The sequence below is a fragment of the Leptonotus elevatus genome, chromosome 20, assembly GCF_054856555.1.
Source record: "Leptonotus elevatus isolate MCC_2025b chromosome 20, RoL_Lele_1.0, whole genome shotgun sequence".
Taxonomy (NCBI): domain Eukaryota; kingdom Metazoa; phylum Chordata; class Actinopteri; order Syngnathiformes; family Syngnathidae; genus Leptonotus; species Leptonotus elevatus.
The window spans coordinates 10,314,172-10,340,671 of record NC_141258.1 but is presented as its reverse complement, the minus strand read 5'-3'; the positions used below and the strand labels follow the sequence as shown (position 1 = coordinate 10,340,671).

Sequence of the window (26,500 nt, the reverse complement as noted above, 5' to 3'; positions counted from 1 at the left end):
GTAAAGTGTAATTTTTTTATCACAAAATGCAGTACAGTAGTAGCAATTGATTGTTTTATTAAAAGGACAGTGATTCAATTGAGCACAGCTCAGTTTTGGTGGGCATGATATCACTCATAGTTCTTTCCATGGCAACCACACACACTGTCCTATTAAAAACTTGCAACAACAAAAAGTCCATATGTTGAACAGTAATTCGCAGACTTAATTGGTTGAAATGTGCCTCTTTGCCCCCTTATTTGGCACCAGAACTCTTCTTCAAATGATGGTGACAACACACATACACACACACACACACACAGTTTCCACATAAAATGTCAATGTACGATATTTAACTCAGAAAAATAACTACTTTAAAAATAAAAATCAATGTCCTGTTTGCCCACTATAAAGTGCCACAAGTGCAAATGTTCTCAGTAGATTAACAGTGACATTTCTCAATACAAACGTGATAGACACATCATTAGGGACACCTGGAAATGAAATGCAACAAAATAAACCACATTTGAGTTGACATTTGACAGCCAATGGGGCTCACTTTGGAAGGCTGCACTTATAGGCACAGAGGTGGTCCAAAATCAACATCTCGTGTGTGTCAGATGGCCATGGGGTCTCTCCTGGAGAAAGTGAATTCCCACACGATGCCGTCCCCTGTGGGAAGATGACTCGAAGGCAGGAGAACACGTGTGAACCAGTGGCTGGGAAACAAAATATGTATGTTTTAGGGGTATCAGGCGATTACATTTTTTTATTGTAATTAATCGCATGACTTCAATAATTAACTCACAATTAAACGCACATTTTGTATCTGTTCTAAATGTATTTTAAAAAGTCACAAAAAATTTGACTCTTGTTAACATAAAATTTTATTTTTTTTAAATAGAAATATGACTGCATCTTTTAGTCATTGATACAGTAATTTAATAATTCATCAAATTGAATACAAATTAAAAAGACGTACTGTACCTTAAAAAAACGTGTGATATTGAGTGTTGGTCATTTTTTTGCCACTAGATGGCATAATTGCATTGGTAAGACAGTGACAGCTCAGTGCATTTTCTTTTCATATTATATATATATATATAGTATATGTATATATTATATAATAATCTTTAACATGAAGTAACTTGTGAAATTCTGCACATTTTTATAATTGTAAAATACAACTCTCCACAAATATGCATTATTATTATTACTGCTAAATTTTGACGTGGACGCGTTTGCTGCGTTGCGACTGCAATTCAGGGGTGGTCATTAATCGCATGTTAAAAACATGGCGTTAAAGGAACTTTAACTCCAAATTAACGCACTCATTTTGATACTCCTAGTTATATTTACATTATGGAGAAGTTGGCTGTAATACAGTTTACTATACTGTTCATAAGAGAACCCACCTGCCTGTCTCCACACCAAGCAGCCGCTTCCAATTGTCCATCTTCCCGTGATGATATGGATTTTTGAACACCTGAAGCCAATCATACATTTGCATGAATGAATGAAACAGCTGACAGTCCCCATCCTTTTTCCATTACCTTGCCCTGCTCCTTTAGTCTTTTTCTCTCTTTGCGGTTGATGTGGCGCTCCACGCTGGTCTCCCCTCGGCAGATGAGCGCGGCGTGCCACAGGGTCAGGCCTCCCAGGGCGACCGCCACCGAGCTGCGGGTCACGTACGACTATTACGTCGCTGTCTATTTGCCAGACATGAGCATGTAGAGGGGCAGTCACCTGGTCAGCACCCAGAGAAAGATGACGCTCTTGTGTGCAGCCGTGTCTGTGGACGTGTATGGCGGGGGAGGGGTCTGATAGTAGCTCTGACAGACATGAATTGAATGATTATATTAATCACCACACCATCATCACTTTTTTCACTCAATCCAAGCTCACCTCAACGGCACTGTAGGCCTCCAGGAACATGTCTCTGCTGCTGACGCTGCAGTAGATGCAGCCCAGAGTCATGTAAAGGCAGAAGGAGAAGAAGTAGCGGTGGTTGAAATGGCCCACGCAGTTGTTGAGCCAAGCTGGAGGCGGGTTGAGTTCAACACATCATGATGATGACGATGATACGGTATTTGTCAATATAAAAACTAGTCGAAATGCAGATGTGTTGTTTATATGTGACGCTTGTTACAAGGATACGACAGTGATGGTCCATCTTCAAGATACAGCTGTAATGCAAGAAAATGCAACATTGCTGAAGAACTGACATTATAGTATTAGGTATAGGATATTTCTCATAGTGAAAATAACAGCATGTTGATCTTACGTGTTGCAGATGCTGCAGTGGTGCGTCCTGGCCGGTTTGGGATTGATACATTTCTTACAAATGGACACAGAGGGAATGTGGATATTGTCCTGAAAGAAATCAACAAAATGAAATCAAGAATATGAAGAAATAGCTAAATCCAAGAAACAAAATGGATGCCGCAGGCCCCAACGGTAGCTTAGTGGTTAGCATATCTGCCTTACAGTTCTAAGGTTCTGGTTTTGAATCTTAGCTTCTTTCCACCGTCTTACTCAAAGACTCAAAATTCTCCTTACGTGTGAATTTGAGCAATTATTCAAGAGCTCACTAGTGCCCTAAAATTACCCATTACTCTCGAGCAACATGTGGCTCTTCAGTCCGTCTCCTGTGGTTCTCTCCCCAAAAATGTGTAGATTTTTTTGGGGGGCATATTTATTTTAATTTTTTACATAAAATATTATTTAAATGAATTAGTGATTTAGTTAAAGTTAAAAATGAGAATTTTTTACTTGTCAGAAAAATAATTTTTTGTTTGTTTTTACTATCTAAAAATTTCCAAAAAGTTAGAGGAAGAGCAGAAGTTTACCAGAAAATTGCCCAAAACGTCAGAGAAAATTACAATAAAATATTTTTGGAATGCCCAAAAAGTCAGAAAAAATATTTAATATTTTTTTAAAAAAGCAGAAAAGAAAATATTAAAAAAGTAACTATAAAATGTGAAAGAAAAAACAAAAGGAAGAAATCCTGAAAATTACCATAAAATGTCCATAAAATTGTCAAAAATGTCAGAAATGTACTAGCAAAAAAGGCATAAAAAAAGTACAAAAAAAAGGCATAAAATATTTACAAAAAAAAAAAGGGAAGTAGAGAAGCAAAAAATGGCATCAATGTGTACATAAAATTACCAAAAATGTAAGAAATTTTAGAAAAAGTTAGAAAAGTATACAAATTTATGAAAACACACACCAAAATAATCCAATACTAAAGATGAAAGGTAGAAGAAAATGAATGTCAAAATATTGGATGCTGCACATTTGTGTGTTGTGTTGCAGCTCTAATTAGCTCTTGGGCCCTCAGTACATTAGACTAGCACTAGCACACAGTTTCCTTCATCACAATCTTCGAATGTTTTGCGGCTCCAGACACAGTTTGGGTTATTTATTTGGCCTAAAATGGCTCTTTGGACAGGAAAGGTTGCTGACCATTGTACTAGTGCACTAAACTATCTTTATACAAATTTTCTTTGTCCTCACTAGTAGTAAGCTAACTCAGCGTGACTACTTTCCACTACTATATGACATTTCTGAGCACTAGTAGACTTATTAGGGTGTACTAGTAGAATAACTATACTAGTTGACATGCTACTAGTACTACTAGTTAAGCGTGAGACCTATACGTTGAATTTTATGTTATTATTTTTAATTAATGAAAGAGGACCATAAGGGTACCTTGGGCGGGTATCCGGGTGAGCTGGTGGTGGCCTTGTAGTAATGGAAGACCACCATGACCAGGAGCCAGTGGCCGCAGCACAGATGCCAGACGATCCAAGGCACGGCGTAGGTGCCGACGATCGTGGGTAGGACGTACAGATAGACGATGACCACCACCGAGGTCGTCAGCAGGATGACCAGAGTGACAAACACCTGCGTGACAAAGATGAGACTTCAGATAGTCGTCATTTAAAATATTTTTTCTTTGTCTTAGTTTTACTGTGTATAAAGATAGTAGACAATTGACGGTGTTAAAATGTTACATTTTACATTACCTCTAAAGTTAATTAAGGTTATATGACAATAGTTCATTCTTAATTAATTCTTCTTTTCTTAGGGAAAAGTGATAGGAGAAAATTGTTTTCCACTGTATGTTACTGACGAAGGCCCAACCAATTAATCGTCCGGCCAATTTAATCAGCCAATATTAGTGCTTCAAAAATCAACTTTTTTTTCCCACATTACATAAGATAAAGATAATGACATTAAATATCCCCGTCCCCCTAAAAAAAAAAAAGCCAATTTTTTAATTTGACATTTTCTAACATACGACAAAGAGAAATCAGCAAATTTGTTGCCGATTTTTCTCTGTTGTAAACTACTGTAAACAGTCAAATGTTCTGCCTGTATATCATATATTTAGAGTTGTTGTTTATTGTCAGTGTTAAGGAACCAAAAATGAAGTTAAGCATATATTTATTATATCTTTTTTTAAATAAACATAAGATCCCGTGAATACCACGTGTATATTATGCTCCCACCAAAATAATCATTAAAAAGTTTTTAAATTAGGTTTTCACAAATCTTGTTCTTCAACTGTACGCTCTTTTATTAATTTTAGTAAGCTATCTTTTTTTTAAATCTTTAAATCTTTTTTCAACTGTTTGTAATGGCTTTTAAATGTTGTACTTTTAATTGCAGAATGTGAAGCATATTGAGTTACGTTGTGCATGCAATGTGTTATAAATCACCAATTCTATTTTCTTAAACATTACATATACAGTAATCGGACGATTGATCATAATTTTATTCTCCCAAATATCGGAATCGAGCTTCGCACTCACCACACCAAACCACTGAGTCACATTGTCCACGATCCAGTACACGGGTTCGAAAGCACAGTCGAGCATCGTGTCCGAGTTGCTGAGGCTGTTGAAGTAAAGCGACTTGAGTAGCAGCTTGCTGTAGCTCCACAGTTCTCCAAGCCCGCTTCCGGGCTGCGGCTGGCCTCTTCTGCCTCGACCCCCTGTTTTCAGACGGCACGGTCGGCACCATCCCAGCGCTAGTCGCATGGCCCGGGAGAGATGCCACCTCCAGCTGCTGCCCACGCGCATACCACCACCTCCTCCTCCTCGCCCACACACCCTGCCCTCCAAACACACACAAACACACAGACACACACACCAAGTGTTAGAAACACAGGCGGCGTAAAAAAGAAGCTCCTCATAGCGAAGCTGGACGACAAGGGACTTCTCCATGGTGGATGCAGGAGGACGAATGAGGATCTTGGATCTGGGAAAGCACACTACTACCTGCCACCTGCCAGTCAAAGATAATGACGACTTCCATCCAAACTTAATAATTCACAGGGCTAAAACTTGTACACAGATGGAAAGTGGTAACTCAATCAGCAGGAAACACAAAAGGGGGTGAATGTCTTAAGAAGGAAAAAAGGGGCCACCTGATCCGGGGCACATCATATGAGGAGTGGGAGTATTGATTACACGTATTACCTAAATAGGACACCATTAATTATGCGAGGCTAAGGAAAGTGGCAGAAATTTGAAGATGCTACACTTTCATTAAAACATGAGTCTTTAATGAAGCCTTATTCGTGCATTTGTTATTAATATTTGCCTAGTAGTGGGTACAAGAGACAGCTTTCATATTCAGCAATCTTGACCACAAGTTGACCACTAGACATAAAAATTGCCTCTTATTTTCTGATCAGTTTCACAAATCAATAGTAATCTCGTTTTTCGGATGAAACGTTCCTCTCATATTCTGATGTGTGTTACTTACTGTTAGCCAAATGCTAGCTGCCGGCACACAAACGCCCCAACTCGCATTACCTGAGCCCGTTTACATGCACGTTAGAAAACAAATTTGAATATTCACATGCGTAACCTGGTCAGGTGAATCGTATGGACATTTGGACAAAGTGACAGCCTTACGGTCACGTCATATTTGGAGGATATCCAAACGTCAATTTTTACATCTCTTTGACAGCGACTCCTAAGCGCCGTGCATTGTGGGAAATGAAGTATTCCGATCAAATGTTAAAGTTGGTTCACGCTTGTTACGATTACAATGCAGTTAATAGCGTAATTTTGTGCTACATTTATAAAATATTTTAACAAGACTAGCGTCAACATGGGACGAAATTATTTCACGCTTTTAATGAAAATAAACTTAACACCCATAACCAGGAAGTACAATGTGTCATGTGATCACTGGAAAAATGGCCGCGGTGATGTGGTAAGCTGCTTCTTTTTGACAAAAAAAGAAAAGAAAAAAAGAAATGTTGTTCTTACACCCCAGTTTAAACTCTTAGTTGGTATTGTCTAAAAACATCTATGCCTGTTATTAAGCTATTTTAAATGTAAAGTATGCATGTTTGGTATTTCATGTTCGAAGTGACGTCAAGATTTTCTGCACAAGCAAGATGTAGGAGGTTTGTGGTTATTCTGGTAAAATACACCTACACTTCAGTTGTGGGATCGGGATGTGTGTCTTTATTGTACAGTATTCGAATTTATTCGTCTCGGGTTTCTCACTATTGTTGTTATAGGAACTAAAATGTATGGAAACTTGATAAAAACAAATATAAATACCAAAAATAAAATGCATAATGGCCACAAAAGTGAAAGTACTGCTGTATATTCCTTTCAGCTACTTTCTCACAAAACTGCCTCCTCTGCACTTCCAAGAAGTGACCAAAAAGCCTTATTGCATTACAATTATTGCTTGATTATATGAGTAAGTTATACATGAGTATATTGATGTGTCCATGGTTAATATGTCAAACTTGCTCTCTTTACTCTCATTCAGGCGTTCCCGCTGGCGCAACTATGACGCTGAGCTACAGAAGGCCCGTCTGGAGACGACGACGCTTGAATTTTCGGACTCCCATCCTCTCAAACCTATTTTGGTAAGATGCCTTTTTTGTAGATTATGCAAAAGAAAAATATAGTACAACTATAAAAGGTAACTTATAGTAAAACTGTCAAATGTAATGTATAATTGTTTTGTCATTTTCATTTTCAAATTGAAATATTTATCATCAGTTAAAATTAACTATTTTCTAATGAAATAAAAATACATTTAATGATTTTTTGGTAGTTTTTTTTATTTACACTTTTTTTTTTCAATTATATTACCATAGCCTCTCTGTTAACCCGCCCTCAGGTGACAGACAGCAGAGCTCGCCGTGGAACTCGCAAGGGCAGCACCTCCTCCTCATCCTCCACATCTTCTTTAGCAGCGCCGGACCCCCTCAGCTCCATGTTGGACGGAACAGACCCTCTGTCCATGTTTGCAGCCGAGACTCCATCTACGACGCACATCTCCTTTGCCGGAGTCAGTTACATACATTACCTACTACTTATTACTTCTATGACGAACAGTCAAAAATAAAATTGATAGTGACTTAAGAATATTGATCTGAATGAGGACCAACAAATGTTTTAGAATCACAAATCCCCGTCAAGACATGAAAATGTATTTTAAAGCTGTGGTTTCGCACTTCCAGGACGCGGGGACGAAGGAGGAGAAGGAGGATGAACCAGTGGGAGCAGACTTTGAGCCTTGGTCGATGAAGAGAGGCGAGATCCTGGCGAGGTTCACCACAACTGAAAAACTCTCAATTGTGAGTCGTCCTCCATCACAAGCTCACATGGCACTTAAGGGAATACTTTTTGTGTCAAAAATTCTTCTCCACTGGCTTTGTGCAAAAGATCTTGTCCAACTGTGAATTAGGTCACCACCTCCTTAATGGAAATGAAAACTTAAAAACAGTATTTTATGAAACCACACCATTCGGTACAGCTACACTATCCATTATTATGGCGATATCAATTTTTTTTTCCATGAGTAGTTTTGGATTACATAGAATCTCAATTGTGGAGGTGTACTGCACCGAATAACTGCACTGAGCATAATTAAAATGTATTTTCTAGAGCATCATGCTCAATATTATTCTTAGAATAATCCTATTTAATTTTCTGTTGTTGTTTTTTTAGAATCTATGCATGGGCTCTGACAGAGGTAAGACATGAGTTTGTGTTTTATTTACTGACCACTTTGCTAAACTTATTTAAAAATACAAAATAAAGAGAAAAGTATCAATACACATTAAAAGACTGTTTGCGTATTTAAGACATCAATGGCTTCTTGACTATTTTGTCATGAGAGGTTTATCTATTTTTTCTAAAATCACAATTAACTAATTTGCTCCCAAAAATGTATAAATACATTCTATTTTAAATGTGAAAGTGTCCCAAAGACGCATTTATACGTTTTGATGGGTTTTTTTTATGCTAGAGCATACAGAAGGCTTTGATGCAGCAGCCTCTCAACTGCAAAGAACGGTTGAATAAATGGTAGTTATTACACAAACGGCCAGCAGGTGGCAGCAGAGCAAAGGAGATCAACCAGGGCCATGTTGAAAAAAAGCTCATTCCATTTCTAAATAGGTTTGTGAATAATGATGAAACTTAGCTATATTGTAATGCTAATTGCTGCAAAACGTAAACAGATGGAAATACACTTTTTTTTCCTGATGAAAGAAGAGACTCTAATCTTTGTTTTGTTAGGTTCCATGTTTTTATAGCAATATAACAAAATATTCTGTGGGCCTTGGCAAAATCAGTCAAAATCCAGTAAAACCGTCGGGAGTGAAGGGGGTTGCTTCAGTGAAAATGGCTGGGCATCAATGAGTTAATCACAATTAATAATATCGCCCACTGTATTGATTAAGTTAATTGTCCCTTAATTAAAAGTGAATGAACTTCTGTGTGACATCTTTCAGGAAATTCCCAGAATCCTGCATCCTCTGCTGTCTCAGAGAAGGTTCGCACTCGTCTGGAAGAATTGGACGATCTGGAAGAGGTAATTTGATATATCACAATCTACTTTCACATGAGTTGAGTATTTTTACATTGCATTGATCATTTTAATGACAATCTATTATCCAGTGAGGATCAGAAGACATCACTTGACTTTTTGTATACACAACGTTAATAAGACAATTTTCCATAATATCTCCCCTTTAAGTCAAATCATGTTAAATCATGACAATCTGTATTTGTGCACCTGCAGGGTTCCCAGAGAGAGCTGCTCAATCTCTCCCAGCAGGAATATGCCAATCGCATCGCGGAGCTGAACCAGTCCCTTAAAGAGGCCTGGGCCTCGGACCAGAAGGTTAAAGCCCTGAAGATCGTAATCCAGGTAAATAATTCTTACGTGTCAATGAAGTTGGAGGAAAAATAGTAAAATGAAGGTGAAATGACTTGGGTTGTTCTTGTTTGTGTCCCAGTGCTCCAAGCTTCTCTCCGACACTTCCGTAATCCAGTTTTACCCCAGCAAGTTTGTTCTCATCACTGACATACTTGACACTTTCGGTAAGAAGTGAATATTTTCATCCTTTTGTTAAATTTGGTCTTTATCGTTGTTTCACTGACCTTACTTCTTTTGCTTTTTTGCGTAGGCCAGCTTGTGTATGATAGGATCTGGACCATGTGTTCAGATCCAAGACCTTTACCAGGTATGGATTGCTGTTGCTGATCATTTTAACGAACAACCTCCGATATATATATATATGGCGAAGATCTTTTGAACCCTGACTCAAAAAACAAAAACAAATGAGCTACATTTGCACGCATATATTGCTCATTGAAATACAGGGAACTCTTCATTTATATATTTATTTAAATTTCCACTTGATGCTGACACTGGGAACTCTCTACACTTTTCATTTAAAAAATAAATAAATAAAATGAAGAAATTATGTTCACATTTTGGAAAACTATATACAATCGAAAACTTCAGGGAACTATTTACTTGTTTAGTTTTTAATTTATTTTAACACATGCTGATGACCCTGGAAGCTCCCTGCATTTATATATATATATTTTAAACAAAGTTGTCAATTCTGTACATGTTTAAAATGAAAGAAAAAGTGAATTAAAAAAAAAATGTTGATGCTAATATTTTCTCTTTTACTGCAAATGCACATCGGATTGAAATATCAGTTATCGGTCTCCTTGACTACTAATAATCGGTATCGGTCTATCACTAATACATATATATTTCTCCGTTGTCTTCAGTGTCTCACGTCTGATTTTCTTTTTTTCTCAGACTCGTTTACTGTCGACGACGTCAATGACACAGCCAAGGAGACCTGCCTCAACTGGTTCTTCAAGATCGCCTCCATCAGAGAACTCTTACCCAGACTGTATCCAAAAATGCGACAAATGACTTAAATACTACTAGAACAGTTCATTCAGGAGTTCGCCTCTTTAACAAAATCTGTGAGCAGATACGTCGAAGCGTCCATCCTGAAGTGCAATCGTTTCCTGAACAAATTGTAAGTCACCTTTGGATTTGCTGAGCTGCTCGAATGCGATTCAGTAACTCCTCCTCCCCCCTACAGCGGTATTCAGGAGACTCTCCCTCGACTTACCGCCATGATCAGAGGGATTGGAGACCCTTTGGTGGCGGCGTACACCCGAGCCTACCTCTGCAGGGTAATTCAGAGCTTTTCTGAATCTTTGCAAATGATACACAAGGCTTCGATCATCTAATATAATATCAAGCACACATTTTTCATTTTTTTTCTGGCCAGGTTGGCATGGAGGTCGCCCCCAGTTTGAAAGACGGCCTGAAGCGCAACTTCTTTGACCTGCTCGGAACCTTCCGGCAGATCAGCGGCGAGAGTGTTCGTAGCCAGCTGCTCGCGCAGAGGGTGGAGATGCCCGAGTACCTGACCCTTTATTCGCCTGCTATCAACTGGATCTTGCAGTGTAGTGCTTACCGAGCACCAGAGGTGTGGACTGAGACTCGCTGATACCGCGTAGATGTTATGTATCTTTACTTTGCAGTGGATTATAAATGCAGTGTCTCATACTTAGAGGTGGTTTGTAATGCAGGGGTGTCAAACATATGGCATGCGGGCCATATCAGGTCAGTCAGGGGGTCCAATCTGTCCCGTGAGGACAGAACATTAACTGCAGTTTTTTTGCTAAAATTAACTGCTGTTGCTAATTTGGTCCACTAGAGAGGGCACTGACAACCACTTAAAGGACATCCTGAAATTTGGTTGTTTTGATTTGACCCCCCCCGCCCCCCCCCCCCCAAAAAAATTGCACTCATTTTTGGTAAGAAATGTCAGATTAATCTGCAATAAATTAATACTAAATTGGAATATTTTCAGAATGTACTCATTATTTGCACACACAAAAAAAGGAAATATTTTGACCTGTCGTTATTTATAACTTCAGATCAAATTTGTGTGAAAGTGCCCCATGAATTAAAATTAGTTTTGATTCTATATATTTATTAGAGCTGTTAAACGATTATTTTTTTTAAATCAGATTAATCACATTTTAGATTAACCACGATTAATCGCTTAACAAAAAATAATTTTTTATCAACATTTTTTCCCCGCCAAATTTGAAGAGCACTGATTATGTTATGAGGCCGTCTTCAACATTTTTTATCCACTGCACACGCTCATCCTCCCCTTTTTCCTATTCAGTTAATTACTTGCATATTTCAAAATAGGGAAAAAATTAACCCAATATTTTGACATGAACAAATATTCTAAATGTGATACGCAAACATTTATTAAATGCTTTACTTTAATGCATGTAGTTATATTTATTGCTCAAACACAACCTGTGCTTTAAACGTAGCCATCCGCTGTCACGCTGAAGCATAATCTATGGTCAAAATTAATAGTGTGATTAATCTGCATTAATTCATGATTAATGCAATAACTTTTTGTGATTAATTAATCAGTTAACGCTTAAACTTTGACAGCACTAATGTTTATTTTATTTTTTTGTGGCTAAAGGAGAGGAACAAAATGACAACCCATGTCTTAATTGACTTATTTCATTGTCCAGTTGTATTAAATGAAGTTTCATCTACAGTATTATTTAAAATATGTGTGTTTCCATACCAGACTCTCCTAACAGAAATGATGGAGCGATGCAAGAAGATGGGTAACAAGTAAGTATTAAATTAAAAGCAAAACTATGGAAACTGTGTGGTTTTATAATGCATTTTAGTATGTTAGATAATAGGGGTGGGAATCTTTGAATGTATCACGATTTGTTTCCGATTTTTGGGTCTGCGGTTCGATTTAGAATCGATTTTTGATTAAGAACGATTTTTCCATTCAAAATGATTTGATTGACAATGATTTTTGCTTCAATCTTTAGATGTGTAAGGAATTGTAATGATCTACTCCAGTCTGACTCGCTAATGCTAATTAGCGCGCTACTCGCGGCACTTTTATCACTCAAAAGAAAAACTTTAATTGGAGTAACTTGATCGTGACTTTTTCCCTCTACTCTCTAATGTGGCTACAACTTAATAGTGTATTAGAACGCGTGGAACCACACTGCCCCTCAGTGGCCAAACCGGGTACCACATGAACAGCACTCCAAATAAAGGCACACACAGACAAAGGCAAGACCGTATAAAATAATTTAAATTAAATCGATTTTGGGACATTTAAAATCGATTCTGAATCGTACTAAATGAGAATCCATTGTTTTTTTGGCATTAGATACTGGTCTGATTGTTTATATTAATCAATTTCCCACAGTGCCCTGCTGCTAAATTCAGTAATGAGGGCATTTAGACCCGAGTTTGTCGCTACCAGAGCCATGGATTTCATCGGTATGATAAAAGACTGCGACGAGGCCGGGTTCCCTAAGGTGAACATGCATCAATGGGTCATTTTATGTCTAATTTAGAGATTTGCTTGACCTCTTCACAATTGCTTTATCCTATCTAATCCTCTCTAGCATTTGTTATTTGGATCGCTGGGTCGCTGTCTGGCCTGCACTGACCCTCCAGAATCTGAGAGGCTGACCATCCTCAACGAAGCCTGGAAGGTCATCACTAAAGTCCGCAGTCCTCTGGTACAAGGAGCTTGATTCTGCATTCTCACAAATAGCTCTCTGTGACGATAAATATTAAGTCATTTTATTTATTTATCTGTTTACACAGGATTATGTCAACTGTGCCGAGATCTGGGTGGAGTTCACCTGCCGAAATTTCACAGTAGGTGCATGGGTTCATTCCTACGACAAACCCTAAAGAAAAAGTTCCTCATTGTGTTTGTTCTTAAGAAACGTGAGGTGAACACCGTTCTGGCAGACGTCATCAAGCACATGACTCCCGACCGGGCCTTTGAGGAGGCCTACCCTCAGGTTGATACTCTCTAATGGTTCACCCTCCTTTTGTCACCTGCCCTCGAGTGACTCCATCTTTGTTTTGGCACTTAGTTGCAGTCTGTGATCAGGAAGATCCTGGCCCACTTCCACGACTTCTCAGTCCTCTTCTCAATGGTGAGTAATCATCAGCAACAGGGCAAAAACTGTAGTTAGCTAACAATGTGATTTATAAAGTGTGTTTTAGTTTAGCTACATACAAGGGCCAAAATTGTACTCAATAATACTTTTCAAGGTTATGAACAGTTAGCCAATAATTAGTTGTCACTTGGGGCTGAACTTCATCATGCCACAATGTCATCAACTCATCCCATCCCCCCCCCAGGAGCGTTTCCTCCCATTTCTGGACATGTTTCAGAAGGACGGCGTGAGGGTGGAGGTGTGCAGGTCTATCATGGATGTTTTCATCAGGTAAGAGCCACTCTTCTTTTGGATATGAAAAAAAATTGTAATAAAGGAGGTCCAAGTAGGATTCCTTCATTTCCTCCCCGCTTAACTCGCAGACACCAGCTGGAACCCACCAGAGACCCCGTCATCCTCAACGCCATGATGCATATCTGCAAGACCATGCATGACTCTGTCAAGTGAGGCAAAATATATGACTTTGTGAGGTGATTTAGATGATGTCTCGGGGATGATCGACTACAATTTCTCTGGCGTGTTTTGCAGCGCTCTTACCCTCGAGGATGAAAAAAGATCTTTGTCTGGGCTGATTATCGGCTTCATGCGCGTGGTGAGCTATTCTTGTTTTTAATGACTTCTGCCAAGAAGAAGGTTTCATTAGCGCATGTTAATTATTTGTGTGCAACCTCATGTTTACAGTTCTGTCAACCTGGCTTATTACAACGGGTAGGTTTTCTTCCAAGGATGTTTACATAAAAATTAAAAAAAATAATCCACTTATTTATCATCTCAACAGTATTCTCAGTTGCGGGCATGCAGTTTCAAATCAAGCCAGATCAAGTTTCATCCAGATTGCACATTTGGCAACAATTTTACAACATTAAAATGGTCTTGTGTGTGATGTCACGGTCAAATTGGATCAAATCGGGTTGTAATCGGGGATGGGCACTGACCAAAATGCTGTGCTCAGCTATGGGGAAATTTTACAATCAGTAAATAATTTCTGAGAGGATGTGGATGCAGCTCAACTTCTCATATTCATTTAGTTGATATTGAACAGGCTCTTTGCTGGTTTGCGCCAATTACTTTCTCAATTCTATTTAACGTTTGTCTCTCCTTCAACTGTTCGTTTTGGTCTTCAGGTTTCCTTCGGCCGTGACTTCGAGCAGCAGTTGAGTTTCTGCGTGGAGGCCAGAGCCACTTTCTGTAACCTGGAGTCAGTATTGGTGCAGCTCATTCACGTCAGTATCAATCTGCCTTTTGTTGATTTGAATTTAAAAAGAGACATCGTATGCATTTTTTCCCCAGAATTTAAAACTGCTCCAATGTGTTTAAAAATAATAATAATAATATTTGATTTTTTTAACAGAATTCCTCGAACATCAAAGAAGGCTCAGATCTAAATTCACTATAGAACCCCTTCGCTGTTTTACTGGAGTTTTTAATGATTTTGCAAGGCCTACAGAATATTGTGTTCTATTGCTTTAAAAACATGGAACCTACCAAAAGAAAGATTAGAGTCTCTTCTTTCATCGGGGAAAAAGTGTTTTTCTATCTGTTTCCGTTTTGCAGCAATTAGCATTAGAATATAGCTAAATGTCATCATTATTCACAAATCTGTCTGAAAGAGCTTGTTGCAACATAGCCCTAGCTGAGCTTGTATACTCTGCTGCCACCCGCCGGCCGTTTTTTGTAATAACTACCATTGCTTTAAGCGACCTCTTCAGGTTAGAAGCTATCATAAAAAACATAAGTACGTTTTGGGGCGTGCAGGACAAAGTATTAAAAAAAACATTTTTATACGTTTTTGGGTCTGATTGAGTTCATGATTATAGGTTCAAAAAAACATTTATTTACCGATTATAAATGTTATTTTTAATAGGGAAATTCATGTATTGCAACACACATGCGCTCATTAACTCGTTTTGTCGTATTTAGACGGTGAATCAGCTGGCGATGGAGACCAGAAGGGTGATGCGAGGAAATCATTCCCGTAAAACAGCTGCATTCGTCCGGGTGAGTTTACAGTAATTGACATCGCGCATATTTGTCCCAGAAAGCCCCAGTGGTCCCCTATTCATGCCAACTGGATCGCTCCCTCTCCCTGTCCTCCAGGCGTGTGCTGCCTACAGTTTTATCACCATCCCGTCACTCAGCAGCATCTTTAGTCGTCTTCACCTTTATTTGCTCTCCGGTCAGGTTGCATTGGCCAACCAATGTTTATCTCAGGGTGAGCAGCTTGCCACTACAAACACCTTATTTCAAGTTCCATTGTTGACTTTCCATATCTGTCTTGTCGTCCTGCAGCGGATGCCTTCTTAAAGGCAGCAGTCAGTATTCTTCCAGAGGTTCCGCGCTCCATCAGCGTGGAAGGGAAAATTCGCTCTTCGGAGAGTTTCTTGCTCGACTTCATCAACAACTTGTTGGCTACGCTTCTAGTTGTCCCGGTAATAACACCTTTAAGTTTATTAAGCTTTTTTTTTTTCTCACACTCTGTTGGCGAATGTTAATCTATGCATCAAAGCTGTTTTTTTGGGTGGGGCGAATACATTGGGAATTGGCATCATCATTAACTCATTTGCTCACAAAAACATATAAATAGTTCTATTTTAAATGTTTTAAGTGTTTCAGTTTTTTTATGCTAGAGCATACAGAAGGCTTTGATGGAGCCTCTGAACGGCAGAGAACGAGTGAAGCAATGGTAGTAATTACAAAAACGGCCAGCAGGTGGCAGCAGAGTATACGAGATCAACCAGGGCCATGCCAAACAAGCTAATTTCCCCACAGTTCAAAACAGAAATGTGAATAATGATGAAACTTAGCTATATTCTAATGCTAATTGCTGCAAAACGGAAACGGATTGAAATGTACTTTTTTCATGTTTTTATAGCAACAAAACACAATATTCTGTGGGCCTTGCAAAATCTGTCAAAATCCAGTAAAACAGCCGGGAGCGAAGGGGGTTGCTTCAGTGAAAATGGCTGGGAATGACTGAGTTAATATAATGGATCATGGCAATAGTGCCAATCCAACAAATTCATTTAATCCACAGGAATTGAGTTAAGTATTATTCATGTGTATGGTTACAGGATCACCCAGAACATGGTGTGCTCTACTTAGTCCGAGGTGTGCTCAACATGGTGCAGGATTACACTTGGGAGGAGAACAGTGATGCCAAAGTGCGTGTGTACATTTGCGCCATCCCCCTGCTGGCCGCCATGAGCCAGGAATCATACCTGTACACCATTCCAAAAGGTAAACACACACCACGTAACCTACTGTCACTTCATCTTTTCAACAATGCAACTTAAAAGTGTATTTTCCCTCAACGTTTCAGTGGACTCCAATGAGACCCTTTATGGGGGGGACCCAAAGTTTCTGTCAGAGATTAACAAAATGTGCGAGACCCTGATCGGGCAGATCCTAGACCACTTGAAGGCTCTCGGTCGAGAAGAGGCAAGGCCAAATTAATTAACGTTTTGAGCGTTTCCTTCATTTGTAGAATTAGGCTGAAAGTTTTTGTGTTTTTTAATAGCAGCAGAGCACACGCCGCCAAGGCGCTCTGGCCTTCTCCCTCTTCTGCGTCCTGCTCGCCCACGCAGACCTGAGGAACAACAAGCTGAGCCAGCTGGCCGTCAACCTGTGGAACCTCAGCCACAAACACGGATACTGTGAAACGCGCATTTCTGTGAGTTGCACACACACAAACGCATTTTAAGACAGTTTCCATACAGATTCTCCTTAGGATTACATTTAAAGTGGAAGGCAATTTATATATATTTATATATATATATATTTATATATATATATATATATATATATATATATATATATATATATATATATATATATATACACACACACACACATCTGTATTTAATTATTGAATTACATTTTTTACATTAGTTTTTATTTTCACTTTTAGTCATTTATTTATTTTGAATTTGGCCAGTTTTAGTCCATACTGCCAGGATGAAATATTATTCAAATGAGGGGGCGGTCCTAAGCGTGTCTTGGGTTGGACTCCACCGCTGCAAACTGCCTTTCATTGGTCGAGTGAGCGGGTCGGCGAACAAGGAAAACTCGCCGGCTTACATTGGAGAACTCCAGCAATGGACGACTGACTATCTTGTCCACTGTCACCTCGACTTGTTGTCGAGCAACTCAAGTCGCAAGTTATGGTGACAGTGGACAATATAGTCGTCCATTGCTGGAGCTCTCCATTCAAGTCGGTGAGACGCTCACTTGACCAATGAAAGGTTGTTTGCAACGGCGGAGTCCAACCCAAGACATGCTTAGGACCGCCCCCTCATTTGAATAACTTTTATTTTCGACCTGGCAGTATGGAACAAAACTGCCAAAATTCAAAATAATGAACTAACTACATAAATAAATAAATAACTAAAAGTACAAATAAAAACAAATATAAAACATATAATTCAAAAATTAAATACGCTGTTTTTATTTCTATTTCTTTTTGGGGATTTTATTTTAATTTTTTTATAACCGTTTTTATTTTCATTTTTAGTCATTTATTTAGTCTTATTTAGTCATTTATTTATTTTGAATTTTTGCAGTTTTGGTCCTCCATATAAACATGACATTCTGTTTAATATTACATTTGTGGAATATGATTTATGAAGCAAAATCCAGCCGTTTTGATCCATCTCAGGGGGCAGCCATTTTGCCACTTGCTGTCGACTGAAAATGACATCATTGTTGCTCAGGGCTCAGGCAACAACCAATCACAACTCACCTGTTTTCTGAAGCTGCACTGTGATTGGTTGTTACATGAGCTACTGTGATGTCGTCTTCAGTCGACAGCAAGTGGCAAAATGGCCGCCTACTGAGATGACTAATTTTGCTGCTTAACTCATATTCCACTAACACAATATTAACCAGAATACCATATTTAGACTAGTGGGGCTGCATATAACATATTATTGTGAAAAAAATATTATAATAAAAGGGGGGGGGGGGGTGACTTCCCCTTTAAAACCAGGTTACACACAGATTTTATGCCCACCGCAATTTATCACTTTTACCAATTCAAGTCAATTCAATGTCTAGGTTCGGACGTTGGAGTACTTGAAGCATCAGGCGCAGCAGGCTGACATGTCTCACCTGTCAGATACGGTCCAGAGGCTCGCACTACAGTCCCGTACTTGATTAACACCATCAACAAGTATTTTTGTAAAAATGAAGCCCACTACATAGCGGAAAGCACTAAGAAATGCCTTAATGAAATGTAAGACAGATGGTACTTGTCAAACACAAATTGTGTTTACATCCATTCATTTTCTACAGTGCTTATTCTTGTTAGGGCCTGGGATGAGCTGGAGCCGATCCCAGCTGACTGAACCAAGAATGAGGTACAGCCTGAATTGGTTGCCGGCCAGTTGCAGGGTTGAGATCATTTTTTGAGCATTAACAAATGTTGCTTTCCAATATTTGGCCGAGTGCCGTTGGTTAATCCTCTAAACTGCATTAAAAAATAACACAGTAACAATCAGCTTTGTTGACTCAAGTTGCACTTGGGTTCTGTGTATTATCATGCAGTAGCATTCATATAATTTACATATTTATCAGAACCCTCCATTATATTTATAGAGTGCTTATCAAGTCTGAACTCATCTTTGTTTCATGCCATAGCTGGATTGCCTTCATTTTCATATGCTACAATAAAGAAAATGGACAAGACAACATGAGTTTCACGTCAGTCTCAATCCTCTCAATGGTAGTTTATTGACTCTGTTAGTGTATCACGGAAAAGACAAATGCCCCTCTTCCATGTGTGTTGTCAAAGAAAGAAAAATCAAATAGCATGACTCTCACATTTCAAACGCATTAAAAACAATGAACACAATTGTCTTTATGATAAGACGCTAGCTGTATGACAACCAACAAGTCTCTTTGGAAATGGTGTTCTTTTTAGCCGCTCAATTATTATTTGCCTTTCGCTGCACAACAGTGACCACTGCAGAAAAAAAGAAAAAAAAACATACAACGCTTTTCCCCGCACAATACTGTTAACTAACAAATGTAGTAAATGTTTTAGAGCAATTCTAGATTTGGTATCCGTTTTGAATCTTTTTAAAGGGTAAAGAAAAGAAAAAAAAGAGTACAAGTGCCTAATTAAACTGAATGACTATCTATCCATTTTCTATAGGGTGAGCTGAATCCTATCCCAACTGTGTAGTGGGGCGGGCCAGGACTGTTCGCCAGCCAGTCACAGGCTATAAGACAAACAACCAGTCTCACTCTCATTTATGGAGTCTTCATCTTACCTAGCATTCATGTTTTTGGAACAATGCACATTGGAGGCATGCAATGTTAAAGCTTTGCCTTCTGCTGATGGACTAAACATCGGATGAGAAACTGAGAAGTGCTCTTGACTACAACAGGCAAATTTAAATGGCTAAGACAGCTGAATCAAGGGTGGGGGGAAATGTGCAGAGAAATGCTGACAACAGGAATACATCGCCACCCCATGGTGACTATGTAAGAACGCAACACTGTAAAGGAGGAAACATTTTGTCTACAATGCTGTCAAGTGCATCAAACCCAAGACTCTGAACAGCAGAGTCCAAATATGAACAAAAGCAATGATTAAATAAAATATTTTGCTACACCTGGGTGCAGCCCGGTACGTTTTAGAACTGGATGGCTGAAATTATTGAGGGGAAGGCACAGTAACAAGTACCTTACCTCACCCTCTAATGGTGGAGGCGGCGGGGTCTTCCAATTTGTGTGTGTTTATATGTGTGTGTTTGTGCGCGTGCGTGTTCTTTTGCTCTTCGCCTCCTCAGCCGTCGGCTCAATCCAGCTCGATGGGGCTGCTGTCTTCCTGCGCCTCCTCCACGCCGTCGTCGTCCTCACCCGCTCCCATCAGGCTGTTCAGCAAGTTTCCTGCACAGATGCGAGCGCGCCAATATCGTGAGGAGAGTTTACAAAGACGAGGCACGGTCTCGGCTCACTCACCTAGCAGGCCGCCGTATGACGGGGATTGTTTGGGGGGAACGCCGAAGAAAAGCTGTCCTATTCTGTCAAGGTACTTCAGAAGGTCCAGAGAGGAGAAAGACACGAAACATTTTTGATATACAGTGAAATCCTAATATGTAGTTGTCCTCTGTTATTTGCTGCATAATCTCACTTATTTTCTGTTTTCAAGCCAAAGCATCGACAAGGGTCTGGAAGCACTCACCTCATTATACATGGGATCCCTCTTCAGGGAAGGTTGATATTGCTCACATAACACTGTGAAAACTGTTAATTTACCCCTAAAAACAACAAACAATAAAATGCAGACTATACAATACAACTGTTGGTTTTTTTTATATGCATTTTCTCACCCATCCACTGCCAGCAGCAGAAACCAGATAAAGTTAAGAAGGGGCTGAACAAATGGAGGACCTCGCTCTATGGACGGGTGTTTCTCTGTGTACGTGCTGAACACAACGGAAGCGCTGTTTTTGTTCTTTAGGCAGAGGAACCTGTCAGAGCAAAAAAGTTTGTAAAAAAAAAAGATTGCATCTTTGCCTTTAACTATTCTATATAGTGCAAGCGCGCTTACTGTAGGACTGCCTGGGCCACAAACATGTCGACCTCGCTGCGGAAACCTCGGGAGGATGAATACTCCACCAGCATCTGGGCACAGCCCTCCCCGTCATACGAATGCAGGAAGTGGTAACGGGATTCACCATAGTTTTGCTCTAGAATAAAATAAGATTTCAGTTGATATTGTTTTGATTTTTTTTTTTTTGTCATTTGATATCATTATGCCTGACATACCTTTCCACAAGGTGACAGCCAGCAGCTGATGTAGCTTTGGATTCCCCAATTTTCCAGATCCTCCCGTGGACCATTTCAAGGCTCTGGACACGAAAGCTACTCTTTCCGGAGAGTTCTGTACCATGTGGCTGAACAGCTTGGCCAAGCTCTCTGCTCAACAAACCCACAAGCATCATTGATGACCGAACGTACGGCACGGAATGTCTCGATTTGATGCGTCGGGTGAACACTCACCTAATATCTCCTCTTCCACTTTGCTCTCTGACTTTTCCAGCACCTCGAGCACCAGCATGGACAGATCTGCTGCACTGTTTTGCTGCAAAGCATAACGTATTAAAATGTCATCACTAAAATCACAAATTTCCATCTAATAGTGGCCACGGCCCACTTAATCGTTTGTTGCAGTTCTGGTAAAATTTCATAATGCCGGGAGTTGAATATTAATTTACCTGGTTATAGCTGAAGAAGAGTAAGGCGCCATTGTACATCAGCTCCCTGGCTTCACTGTGTTTTGCCTGTGACATATACCTGTTGACAGGCAAGAGTCACTTTTACAAATATGTTGGGCATGAACAGTCTGTGTAACAAGCCCAGGAGTAGCTCATGCTCTCAGAATGGTTGACAATAATACACTTCATTAAAAACAAAAGGTAGAGCGATAGTGGGGAGAAGAGGGGTGTGGTTGTCTTTCGTGGAAATACTGTGAATATAAAAATGGCAATATAATCGTTTGCGTCAATATGGAGACGTTAAATACATGATAGGCTGCTTCTCTATCGATTTGTCAGCTAAAATAGCAATCAATAAACTGAATCTGTAATTCAGTTGTGTCTATCATATGTATAATGTATATACATACACACAAATTAGATATGTCAAGGTGGAGCATGTCAAGGTAAGTCAATCCAGACGGCTAGCTACTAGCACATCTGGAGAGTAATCGCAAATGGCTTATTACGCGCTACTGATCACAACATGTAGCATTTTTAAACTCATAACACATAATTTTCTGCCGTCTTGTGGAGTCAGGCCGCACTGAAATTGCCATTGTTTATTTCCTTAACATTTAGCAACAATGCTAGCAAGCAATTCGCTAGCAGTCCATTTTACGACCGCAGTTAATTGACATTTCCGTTGTCCAAACAAACGGCCGGACTAACGTGGGTGGGCAGGGCCGTGGTGAAATCCCCCCAATCGGATTCGTGTATGCGTTAAGCACGTTTGACGACAGGGAGATCTGGAACACAGCAGGCCTCGAGAAGCTACCAACTTCAAATTAGAACGATATAGTGAATTCTTACCTAAAAAATAACGTCCTATACATCTGGTGTGCTTCATAGTAATCCCCCTTTTCTACGCTGGCTCGCAGTTTGCCTTCAACCCTCTGTACGCCTCCGCGGTTTCGGCCACTGGAGCACCTCAGGGACTCCTGCTCCGACATCGTCGTAGCTTAGCAGCGGTGCTCCTGCTGACTGACTTGGGTAGCTCGAATGTTGACAGGGGAAACCGGAAGAAATGAAATGAAGCGTGAACCTCTTCAACTAGCGTAGTGATAGTTACCGGTATCACGGTAAAGTGCAGTTGTTGGTGTCCTCATTACTCAGAAAAATCCCGGTTGTCATATTTATTTATTTTTTGCGTAATTATGAAACTGGTTTCAATAGTGGTCAACATTAGTACAATAACATTGTGTGTGTGGCTTAATTTCACTTTCCAGTTAAAACAAATTTATTTCGTCACATAACCCTGTTTTTCTTATTTTTTTCTTATTATCACCATTATTTATTATTTAACTACATTTTCCCCCAATAGCAACATTGGACCGTCATTTGATGACCTGTAGCAGACTTCAGTACCTGCATTACATTTATGTTACACTAGATGGAAGCAAATACCTTTATGGCAAATGTCTGCTGTCATCCGCATTCGTTCAAATGGCATTAACCCACGTTACAGTTTCAGTAAAATTCAATATAGTTATTAGTACGTTGTGGGGAAAATGAATGTTCACGACAATAGCATGTAATAATCTCATAGGAGGGTAACGGCAATTTGACGGTAGAGACGTTTTGAAGCGTGCCACCACGTAGAGGAGGGTTTTCCGGTTAAACTTTCCTTTGTCATCAGGAAGTGGCAGCGACCGGGGTGTCTGAGTTGTATCTTCGCAGTCAAAAACATACTACTGGCGAGCATGATAAGTAAGAGTAATGACATATTTGATAAACCGCAGCTACGGCGATAACGAGTACGTCATTTACGTAAACCGCAGCGTGATGGACGTGAACAGTTAGCCGGGAGTTAGCTAGGAGTTAGTAGAAATGTGTGGTGAGCATTATATGCTAATAGTGATTTGCTAACTTGGGCTGGATTAGCGTTGCGAGCATGGACGCCTAACCGGTTTCATCATCAGACGGTGTGTTTTTCTCCCCACGTGCATAGATTTTATATTGATGTAACAATCGAGTTGCGTGTGCTGTCACTTGATTTGTTTTTGGTTAACTCCCACCCGGGCAAGCTAACAATAGCATAGCTTGTGTGTCTGTTTTGGTCAGTGACAGCTGTAGGCTTGCTTACTGCTCGCCCGTGACAACTGAGCAGGCCTCCTGCAACGTGGACTATTGGCACAGTTTTGTTGGCTAACTTTTGGAAAACTATTTAGCATAGCTATGATGCTTAATTAACGCTGTCGTCTAAAAGAACGTTTTTTTTTTAAACTAAAAAGTCCACTCAATGTCTTTACGATTACAAAAGCAGCTGATGATATTGTAGCAACGGAAGAGCTATTGAATAGGAACACAGGGACATTTCAGATGAAAGGGTAGTAATGCTATTAAGATTGAAGATTGGCTAAGTGAGGCAGTTAGTGTGCGGACTGCGGAGTGACTGGGCGTGAGCTGTGGTCGATAGCAGCTCTTGAATGAATGCTGTACCGTTAATAGTACAGTACAATAAACACTAAGCAATAATGTACAGTATCTGTATGTAAGAATCAACACCTATGATGATGATGATGATAAATTATTGCTATAGCGGTGCAGTTATGAGCCAAAACAGCAGACATAAGCACCGCAATCTTAACAATTCATCCCCACTAGCTGACTGTCATAAATCTAACATCGCTGCTGTTAGATATGTGATTGGATGAGTGGAGTGAGCATGTGTGTAGGCGAAACTTCTGCCTTCCACTGCTGAAGTTTGGTTGAGCGGAAATGGGATTAGAACCAACAGTAACAATTTGTTGTCTCAAAGAGAAGCTACAATATGGTCGGCAGTGATTTGCTACAAAATAAAAAATTTCGGACATTTTTTTCCCAACGTTACAGAAAAGCATTAATAGGCTATTTTTTTCCACAAATAATGTAGGATAGGTTCCTTGAATAAAATAGAAAATCGAGGAATTTGCGAATGTCAGATTAATGTAATACGTGTTGCTAAGTAACACCCTAAAATTTTCTCAAACTTGTTACAAAGCGTATCTTGGTTTATTGAAGCAAAACAGCAAAACTATAGGCTTAACTGTAAAAATGTGGAAATGTGGAAGACTTTCACCATCACATCCTTCAATTTGTGCATGGCAATGATGGCACAAGAAATGTATGGAAGCAGGCACAGTGTTGGCTTGCGGGAGCAGTGAACAACCACATTTTGTTTCCACAGATTTGTCTATTCATTTGTGTTTTTGTAATATATGTTACATTGTAAAGGCACTTGTTAGACGCCCAGTAATGTAGCAAGCATCACAGAATAGTTGACAAGATTATTGACTGAATGCTTTTTTTTTCTCTCTTTGATATTTTTCAGCAGCTGTGACCTGCTGGAATGGGAGCACGCACACCCTTTTAAGATAAAGTGAATCTGGTAAGCCTGATTCCCGCTCGTGCCTCAGCAAGCTGGAAGCTTGCTCCTTATCTTGATGCCTGGAATTGAAAATATGTTGCTGCACTTGTCTTTGCTTATGTCTACTCGTCGATGTTCAGACGTCTGTTTGGGTGTGTGCAGGAACTGAAATACAGTCTACCTCCTGCATACTGGTGGTTCGGTAACCTTGCATATTCATAGATTTTTTTCCCAATGTTTTTATTTATTGTTTTGGACCTCTTGATTGTGAGGCAGATTTTCTAACCACTATCCCACTGTGCTGGCCAGGAATACTTTTGAAGATTTAAATCCATCATGTCACCACTGTCACTGTAGCTTGAGCTTGTGGCTCCCATTCAAATATGTTTGCGCTGGCGTTTGATTGTGAGACAGCAGAGCCGCATGTTTGTTTTCAGGCGCACTGTGCAGGAATCCCCACGAGGACCCCAATGCTAAAGAACACATATTTTCATAGAGGGCAAGAGAGCAATCAACACACAGCAACACATTGGGTCTGCAATTTTTTGGGGGCCACAAGTTGGACATGTGCCATCCTGTCAATCAGCCTGTCTGTTTTTGTTTTTCAAAATGGAAGATTAGATTAAGAGGCTTCACGTCGTAGGCAATCATCTCAGGGGTAAACTGGTTTTCATGACAAAATTGCAGCGTAATCTGACGTTCCGTTTTTGACATGAGCTAAAAGCCACTCTATGCTGCTGCGCTGGCGACATTTTCAGCGAGGTATTTTGTCACACGTAATCTTTGTGAGCGAAGAGGCCATTGGACATCTGTTCTATCCCTGCTTCATTTTCCGAGCTAGAAATCTGGCCCCTCTGTCAATGTAGACAGGAATAAGACTGGATGGATCCTGAAGGATTTAATTTATGGTTGGTCCATTTACTGCTAGGCCAATATTATCAGGCTATTATCATATTTACATTTTTAAACATTTATAGTGATGTTTGATCTTATTTAAAGGCAGCTCAATATGCCACGAATTGTGGTATAATTTCAACATAAACAAAGTGTATTTTGTTGCAGATTTCTCTGCCACCCTGGCAATGCTGCAACCACAAGCCGACAGTATGGAAGTCGCGGGACCGGGTGACTCGACCCACAGTCCGCAAAGCGAGGCAGTGACCAGCGAGCTCCAGGAGCTGTCTCTGCGGCCTGCTCTAACGGAGCTGCGGCTGCAAGAACGCAAGAACGGTGAGTTATCGACGCGAAACTGTCCCAACTAGAAAAACAATTTTTTTGTTCGACAAATCCCGTCAGATTTCAGCTCAGTAAGCAGCTAAAGCACAAATTCCACACTTAGGGTTCGCGTTTCCTGTGGCCTTTTGTTACGTTTTTGTTGTATGTGACTCACTTGGATTTATTTTAGTTTTAGTTTTCCATGGTTAACTTGTATTTACACTTGTGTGACTGCCAAGAATGTTAAAATGTTACGTAAAACATGTCCTGTAGCATCAGTAAGGATGCTGGTGACATTTTGCGAGTAATTTTTTTTTTTTTTTGAGTTGGGTATTCAA

General features: G+C 39.8%; 4 protein-coding genes across 16 annotated transcripts in view; 2 read left to right on the top strand and 2 right to left on the bottom strand.

The window, feature by feature from the left end:
• Positions 1–40: 40 nt before the first annotated feature.
• Positions 41–5,985, bottom strand: zdhhc16b (zDHHC palmitoyltransferase 16b). 4 transcript variants are annotated; one of them, XM_086064122.1, is made up of 10 exons: positions 5,860–5,985; positions 4,797–5,097; positions 3,691–3,885; positions 2,264–2,352; positions 2,137–2,165; positions 1,885–2,018; positions 1,726–1,811; positions 1,533–1,656; positions 1,395–1,465; positions 41–698 (listed from the first exon to the last, which is right to left on the bottom strand). In XM_086064122.1, the coding sequence occupies exons 2-10, from the start codon at positions 5,064–5,066 to the stop codon at positions 596–598; spliced, it is 1,101 nt and encodes a 366-aa protein (XP_085920248.1). In that variant the 5' UTR covers positions 5,067–5,097; positions 5,860–5,985; the 3' UTR covers positions 41–595. The 4 variants fall into 4 exon arrangements, with proteins under 4 accessions (XP_085920248.1, XP_085920246.1, XP_085920247.1 ...); XM_086064120.1 differs by having other exon boundaries at positions 4,797–5,102; positions 5,755–5,984; XM_086064121.1 differs by having other exon boundaries at positions 4,797–5,102; positions 5,860–5,963.
• Positions 5,986–6,181: 196 nt separating this feature from the next.
• vps35l (VPS35 endosomal protein sorting factor like) lies at positions 6,182–19,022 on the top strand. Of its 4 annotated transcripts, none has more exons than XM_086064013.1 (31): positions 6,182–6,210; positions 6,784–6,883; positions 7,141–7,311; positions 7,484–7,600; positions 7,974–7,998; positions 8,762–8,841; positions 9,052–9,180; positions 9,269–9,353; positions 9,440–9,496; positions 10,090–10,186; positions 10,271–10,318; positions 10,385–10,478; positions 10,577–10,777; positions 11,918–11,964; positions 12,566–12,677; positions 12,768–12,884; positions 12,973–13,026; positions 13,095–13,175; positions 13,251–13,313; positions 13,522–13,607; positions 13,700–13,780; positions 13,866–13,929; positions 14,019–14,045; positions 14,462–14,560; positions 15,258–15,335; positions 15,435–15,549; positions 15,627–15,766; positions 16,409–16,574; positions 16,657–16,775; positions 16,858–17,007; positions 18,390–19,022. In XM_086064013.1, the coding sequence occupies exons 1-31, from the start codon at positions 6,194–6,196 to the stop codon at positions 18,486–18,488; spliced, it is 2,919 nt and encodes a 972-aa protein (XP_085920139.1). In that variant the 5' UTR covers positions 6,182–6,193; the 3' UTR covers positions 18,489–19,022. The 4 variants fall into 4 exon arrangements, with proteins under 4 accessions (XP_085920139.1, XP_085920138.1, XP_085920141.1 ...); XM_086064012.1 differs by having other exon boundaries at positions 16,855–17,007; XM_086064015.1 differs by lacking the exon at positions 14,019–14,045.
• A 6-nt stretch (positions 19,023–19,028) lies between these two features.
• get4 (guided entry of tail-anchored proteins factor 4) lies at positions 19,029–22,631 on the bottom strand. Its single transcript, XM_086064016.1, has 9 exons — positions 22,412–22,631; positions 21,560–21,638; positions 21,345–21,426; positions 21,111–21,260; positions 20,893–21,031; positions 20,672–20,812; positions 20,524–20,599; positions 20,301–20,373; positions 19,029–20,228 (listed from the first exon to the last, which is right to left on the bottom strand). Exons 1-9 carry the CDS (start codon positions 22,549–22,551, stop codon positions 20,137–20,139), a joined length of 972 nt encoding a protein of 323 aa, XP_085920142.1. The 5' UTR covers positions 22,552–22,631; the 3' UTR covers positions 19,029–20,136.
• mrtfab (myocardin related transcription factor Ab) overlaps positions 22,408–26,500 on the top strand; it is a 34,161-nt gene continuing 30,068 nt past the window's right edge. The window contains exons 1-3 of one of the 7 annotated variants that reach the window (XM_086064007.1): positions 22,408–22,680; positions 24,915–24,968; positions 26,010–26,177. In XM_086064007.1, the coding sequence (XP_085920133.1) occupies positions 26,030–26,177 (148 nt within the window). In that variant the 5' untranslated portion in view covers positions 22,408–22,680; positions 24,915–24,968; positions 26,010–26,029. Of the gene's footprint in view, positions 22,681–22,794; positions 23,309–23,330; positions 23,524–24,911; positions 24,969–26,009; positions 26,178–26,500 lie in introns of those variants that run through there. The other 6 variants (XM_086064009.1, XM_086064004.1, XM_086064003.1 and 3 more) reach the window with 6 other exon arrangements.